The sequence below is a fragment of the Nicotiana tabacum genome, chromosome 1 (assembly GCF_000715075.1).
Source record: "Nicotiana tabacum cultivar K326 chromosome 1, ASM71507v2, whole genome shotgun sequence".
In the NCBI taxonomy this organism is placed as follows: Eukaryota; Viridiplantae; Streptophyta; class Magnoliopsida; order Solanales; family Solanaceae; genus Nicotiana; species Nicotiana tabacum.
This window is the reverse complement of record NC_134080.1, coordinates 210,204,985-210,212,241: the sequence shown is the minus strand read 5'-3', so window position 1 is coordinate 210,212,241 and position 7,257 is coordinate 210,204,985. Positions and strand designations below refer to the sequence as shown.

The window sequence follows — 7,257 nt, the reverse complement described above, 5'->3', positions numbered from 1 at the left end:
TGATTTTAATTGTTAAAAATGGTTAATGACTAAATCTAACTTTGACTTTCCTAGCAAGTGAAATGTTAGGCTCCATCATGGTTCCGAGGGTGAGAATTCCGGGTCATGACAAAGCAATATCAAGTTGTGACATCTGACACTCTCCCTTACGTATTTTAATTTCATGTGGTTAAATTTCCATCGTATACAGCAGATTCTGTTCTACAAGCTTTCCATCTCTAAAACTACTGTAAGAAATAGATTCCACCCATAAGGACACTCTTAAGGTCTACTAGGGTAAGACCTAGTAACTTTAGTTATTACTATAATCCTAGTTGGCCCTATATAAGTACACATATAGTGTACAACTAAATATACTGAATATAATATTTTTCTATGCTCTTCTCTGTTAATAACAATAGGGTTTAGATTGTATAATAGGGGTTGATCTAATATCATGACAACCACTCTCGGCTGCAATAACTCTAGTTGTTTTAGTCTTCCGCTTCAAAGAACAAGTAAGTTCTTTGTTCATAATTTAAGCGCTATCTCATATGTTTATATTATTGCGTTCCTTTAAAGATTTAAGCGGATTCCTACTCTTAAAGATTCACTCTCCCTCACTCTCAAACACTATATTCTCCTCGTTGGAAATGTTGTTTGTCCGCTAGATTTAAGCGGATATCCTGATTTTTGTTATGTGTTATACCTTATATCTTTGAGACTGATATATATATATATATAGTAACCATCCACGTAAAGATAATAATTTTCTCCCTTTGGTCCCAAGTTAGCATAAACTAAAGATGCACCCGGCGCCAAATTAGCTTCACTGTTAGCCATTCAAATGATACTTTTTCCAAATCTTGGTTTCGCTAACCATTACATCGCTAGTGATGGAGCTAGTAGTAGGGTTTAAAAGGGCATGGGCTTTGATCAAAAAAATATAGTGGAGATGAAAAATTCTTAGCAAATGAGTTCACTCCATTTTATGATAGGTTTGTATATCTGTTGAAATGTAAGTTATAGTTTTAGTTATGGTGGTAGAATGTACAGCTGGATGCCAGCTGTATTAAGTTAGTAGAGCATTAGCTAGCTAAGTAGATACTTAACTAATAGCTTACTCAGTATATATACATCAATGTACAGTGTATTAACCAAGTTAACAGAAAATGAAGAGAATCACTTTCTTCTCTGTATCTGCGGAACTGCTTCTTCATCTACATTGGTCATCAGCTCAATCTGGATCTAGGATTTCATCATGGTATCAGAGCTCAAGTTGGAAATCTACGCATCGTTATCAAATTCCTAGAGTCTTAGCTGCATCCAGTAAATGAGTTGGAGTAAGTTAAAGCAATTTTTCGATATCTTGGAAGCTAGGGCTTAATCGGCAGTCAACTATTGCATTTCCTCTATTCTTCTTCATCTAAGATCAATTATTGTTCAACAATAGAGATCGAGAATGAAGAAATTGATGCAAGTGCAGCAACGGTTAGAGGAGGTCCTATCTTAATAAATCAACATCATCCATTGTTCCTTCAACCATATGATACCCCAGGTAGTTCTCTAATTTTAGTCAAATTAACTGGACCTGAGAATTATATACTGTGGAGTATTACAATGTGTGTGAGTTTACTAGAAAAAAGTAAGATAGGGTTTGTGGATGGTAGATACCCTAAGGAGAAGTTTGATATAACTCTTCATGAATTGTGGGAAAAGTGTAAAACTATAGTACTCTCACGGATCATGAATTCAGTAAGTGTTGAATTGCTAAGTGGCATGGTGTATGCCTCAAGTGCTCACAAAGTGTGAATGGACCTCAAAGAGAGGTTTGATAAGGTCAATGGCTCTCGTGTGTTGTACCTTCACAAACAGATTGCCACTTTTACTCAAGGAATATCCTCTGTGTCAACTTACTTTTCTAAGTTGAAGGAACTTTGGGCAGAATTTGATGCTCTTATGCCCTACCATGGGTGTGGCTGTGAGGAGTCAAAGAAGTATGTTGAGCATTTCCAATACCAAAGGCTATTTTAATATTTGATGGGGTTGAATGAGTCTTATTCACAGTATAACAACCAAATATTGAACATGTTGCCCATACATTCTATTAATAGAGCCTATTCTATGATTATTTCTGAAGAGAGCAGAAGATCTATGTGTCAGACATCTCAAAGTACTGAAGTAACTGAGGTAACTGCTTTGTTCAGTAGCAAAAATATAGGTGTTACAAACAACAACACAAGTCTATTCAGTGGGAAAGGTCACAATAACTTAGGAGGCTCTACAAGGGGAAATAACTACTCTGGTGGATAGGTCTATGCTAGAGGAAACAATTATGGACAGAAAAGGAACTCTCTATACTATGATTATTGCAATTTTAAGGGACACACCAGGGAGAACTGCTATAAGCTAAATGGATATCCCCTGACTTTAAGACTAAGAAAAAATTTGACTCGGGGAATGCAGTACATCATGTTCAGGATGCATCAAATGATATAGGTAATAGCCAAGCTGCTACTGCTACTAATTTTCAGGTTCTTTACAGGTACAACATAATACTACGATTGGACATGGGACTCGGAATGTGATATTCAACATTCCTTAATTTACTTAGGAACAATATCAATAGATAATTCAGTTATTGGTTAAAGGAAGTGAAGGCAACAGTACAAGTACATCAGGATCAACATATATGACATCTTGTGTAATGAACTCAGAAGTGTTGGCTAAATGGATAGTAGATTCAGGTGCTTTGAGTCACATGGGGCATAGCCTTAATCTGTTGATTAATCCTAAGTTGATTACTAATAATAAATGTGGTACAGTTCAACTTCCTACAGGAAACATAGCTCACATCAGTCATATAGGATCTTTATACATTATTTAGGGTCAGAGGATTAGTAATGTCCTACACATGCCTGATTTCAAATAAAACTTACTCTCTATCTCAAAGCTAACTATGGAGATGAGATGGGCAGTGATGTTCTTCCCTAATTTCTATATTTTTCTGGAACTCTTCAGTGGACTGGTGAAGGGGATTGGTAGAGAAGATGATGGGCTATATATGTTCTACTCTGGAGATTTCAATACAACCGGACTTCAAGTTCCTAGTACAATTCCTAAATCTGTAGTTCCTAAACCAGCCACCTACTGTAAATATGATCACAAATCATAGAATAATGGATATAGCCTTGTGGCATAAGAGATTAGAGCATACACCTGAAAAGACCTTGAGGAGCATTGTTGTATTTCAGAATTGTGCATGCAAAAACACTACCGAGTCTTGTACTGTATGTCCTTTAGCTAAACAAATCAGGCTTCCTTTTCCTTTGAGGACTACTAACACTATTGTTTGTTTTCATGGAAATAAGTATTTCCTTACTCTTGTAGATGACGACTCTAGATACTATTGGATATTCTTGTTGCCTACTAAGGCAGAAATGATTGTTGCTCTTAGATCCTTTCTTCTAATGATTTAGAATGTGAATTAAGCTTCTATAAATATATTTAGGTCAGATAGTGGGAGTGAATTTCTTAACTCTCAAGTGGTTGAGTTATTAAGGTCTAAGGGAATTATTGATCAAACCTCTTGCATATATACTCTAAAGCAGAATGGAGTTGTGAAGAGGAGACACAAATATATTCTGGATGTTGCCAGGTCTCTAAGGTTTCAGGCAGTTGTTCCTCTTCGATTTTGGGGGGAGTCTATTACCATAGCTATGTATATCATCAATAGACTGCCCTCAGCTCCCTTTGAAGTTTTACTTTGTCATGCTCCTTTCTTGGGACATATGACAATGTTTGGCTGTCTTGGTTATGTTACAGAGGTGAGGAAGTGTGATAAATTTGCTCCCAGAGAAATCCCAGTTGTATTCCTAGGCTGTAGTATGACACAAAAGGGTTACAAAATGTATGGTATTCACTCCAAGACCTTTACTATCACCAGAGATGTAGTGTTCAAATAAGATGTGTTTCCTTTCAACTTTGCTCATACTACCTCTTCTATATTTTCGGTATTGAATCTTACTTTTGTTCTCCTCTCCTTTCCTGAAAACAAGTCATCCTCTTAGCAGTCTCAGCTTATTCCTTCTACCCCTTCACTTTCTTCACCTAGTGGTGAATTTTCTCTCCATAACACAGCAGGTGAAACTGCAGTAGATGCTGGTGAAACTTTATCTGCTGTGATCATGATGTTTCAGTGTCTCTACTAGCTGAGCCAAGCTTGCCCTTATCCTCACCATTGCCTTCTCCTAAGGCTCCTCTTACCAGAAGGTCCAACAGAAATAGCAGACCTCCTATTTGGATAAAGGACTATGTCACTCATGACAAAGGGAAGGCTCATTGCTGCTATCCTATTTCCACCTATGTCAGCTATGATAATGTCTCCTCATCCTTTGGCATTGCCTTGACAGCTTATTCATCCATTATTGAGCCAAAGACATTTTCTAAAGGTGTCAAAGATCCTAAGTGGGTTGCTGCAATGAAGGATGAAATTTTAGCCTTGTAGGATGACAACACCTGGAGTATAGTTGCTTTGCCTCCAGGAAAGATACCTATTGGTTGCAAATGGTTTTAAAGTTAAGTACACTTCTACAAGAGAGGTAGAAAGATATAAGGCTCGGCTTGTAGCCAAAGGTTACAGTCAACAAGAGGGTCTAGATTACACTGAAACTTTCTCTCCAATAGCTAAAATGGCAACTGTGAGGTCTATTCTGGCCATAGCTACTGCCAAGAAGTGGTTCATCTATCAGATGGATGTCCACAATACTTTTTTGCATAGAGAGTTACTTGAAGAAGTATATATAAAAGTTCCTCCTGGTTTTGCAAGCCAGGGAGGGAAACATATGGCTTGCAAACTTCATAAGTCCTTGTATGGACTTATACATGCCCCTTGATAGTGGAACAAGAAGCTCACAGATGCATTAGTTTAGCTTAGATTCACTCAAAGTTATTTTAACTATTCATTATTTATAAAAAGGGTGAAGACGGAACCAATACTTATACTAGTCTATGTTGATGATCTACTGGTAACAAGAAGCAGTCCAAGTCTAATCTTACAAACTAGAAATGATTTAAAGCTCAAGTTTAAGATGAAGGATCTGGGTGAACTTAAATTCTTTTTGGGGATAGAGTTTTCTAGGTCAAAGCAAGGGATTGTGATGAGCCAAAGGAAGTATGTATTGGAGTTAATTGTTGAACTGGGACTTGGTGGTGCCAAACCTGCTGGTACACCCCTGGAGACCAGATCCAAACTCATCTATATTAAGTTTGATAGTTTCATGAGCAAAAGTCCTTCTAATAAAGCTGATACAGAAGACAAAGAACTGGAAAATGCTGGTCCTTATCAGAGGTTGATAGGTAGACTTCTGTATCTTACCATGACTCGAATTAATATCTCTTATATAGTTCAGGTACTTAGTTAGTTTATGCACATGCCTATGCAATCTCATATGGATGCTGCTCTAAGAGTTGTCAGGTACATCAAGACAACTGCAGGATTTGGCCTACTGATGCCCTCAGAAGGATCTGGGAAATTTGAAGCTTATTGTGACTCAGATTGGGATGGTTGCTTACAAACAAGAAGATCAATAACAGGATATGTGGTTAAGTTTGGTAATGCATTAGTGTCTTGGAAGTCCAAGAAGCAGGAAACAGTTGCTAGAAGTTCAGCTGAAGCAGAGTTTAGAAGCATGGCTTCAACTGTTGCAGAATTGACTTGGCTTACAGTATTGTTCTCAGAGTTGGGTGTGAAGGTCACTTTGCCTATAGACCTACACTGTGACAGCAAAGCTGCAATTCAGATTGCAGCTAATCCATATTTCCATGAATGAACCAAACATATTGACATTGATTGCCACTTTGTGAGAGAAAAGATTGTACAAGGGTTGATCGAGATACATCATGTACCCACCAAAGCGCAACAAGTTGTTTGGTTATTAAGAGTCTTGGGACAGCACAACACGACTATCTGATATCCAAGCTGAGGTTGAAGGATCTGTTTCAACCATTAGCTTGAGGGAGGGTGTTGAAATGTAAGTTAGAGTGTTAGTTATGGTGTTAGAATGTACAACTAGATGCCAGCTGTATTAAGTTAGTGGAGCATTAGATACCTAAGCAGATACTTAACTAATAGCTTACTCAGTATATATACATCAACGTACAATGTATTAACCAACTTAACAGAAAATGAAGAGAATCACTTTCTTCTTTGTATCTGCGTAACTGCTTCTTTATCTCCATAGTTCAGTAGCTCAATCTGGATCTAAGATTTCATCAATTTCAAAGACCCTCATGGATATATAAATGAGACAAAATCGAAAAATTAATACAAGGTGGAGATGGGTGGCATTTGAGTATTCCACTTGATAAGGTTCGAGGTACATTCATTATGGGACTCGATGGGCATTGTAAAGCTCATGAATTTAATCTTATCGAGATGATCGAGAATAACTCATGTAATATTTTTCACAGTAATATGTGCTTGTGTTTGGACTTGTTTAATAAAATCAAAAGCCGTGATCTAAAATGAGATAGACGAGAATGGATTGGAGTTCTTGTTATGTGTTGCAGATTGTAGAGCGCGACTCAAACTACCAATTCCTCCAATTAGTAGAAATCATGTCATCTTGTATACAAAGAACTCGGGGAATATTTAGGACTCTTTGGGACATAGAATCCCAAATATTTTTTGAAAAAGTTGATTTGGGTGAAGTTTGATGTGAAATGTGTTTGGACATAAATTTTAGGACAAGTTTTGACATGTTAAAAAGTTATTTTTTCAACTAAAAGTCTCAACTAGTCATGATTTGGCCCAAAAAGAGGTCTTAACCTATTTTCAAATCTCCTAAAATTAGATTAATTCTATAAACAAACACATATTTAAAGGAAAATAAATAAATACTTCCAAAACTTATGGCCAAATGCCTACTTAGTGTCACGGACTGGACAGTGGCAGTCATGTTACTGTCTATTCATTTATTGATTTTGCCTAGATTACAAAATAGAATACATATTCAAAAACTATCTATACTAATTATAATAGCACGAAACTCTAAACAGAAAATTAAATGGTGATCAAATTATTAACTTTCGTAAGTTCAATTCATATGGGATAAAATTTGTAGTTACAGCTTATCTTTTAAAAATTTCATCATTTGGGTTTAAGCCACTTATTTTAAACTAGGAAATCTAGTCACAGAATATGGGATAAAATGAAAAGGTGACGACACCAGAAACGAGTGGAACCAACAATATAGAAAAACGACCAAACTACTCAGT

At 36.7% G+C, this 7,257-nt stretch overlaps 1 protein-coding gene across 1 annotated transcript; it reads left to right on the top strand.

Moving 5' to 3' along the window:
* The first annotated feature begins 1,151 nt into the window (after positions 1-1,151).
* Positions 1,152-4,486, top strand: LOC142164737 (uncharacterized). The gene is made up of 9 exons (XM_075223215.1): positions 1,152-1,308; positions 1,433-1,734; positions 1,855-1,976; positions 2,094-2,169; positions 2,415-2,524; positions 3,001-3,131; positions 3,496-3,806; positions 4,053-4,122; positions 4,179-4,486. The coding sequence occupies exons 1-9, from the start codon at positions 1,152-1,154 to the stop codon at positions 4,484-4,486; spliced, it is 1,587 nt and encodes a 528-aa protein (XP_075079316.1).
* The last annotated feature ends 2,771 nt before the right edge of the window (positions 4,487-7,257 follow it).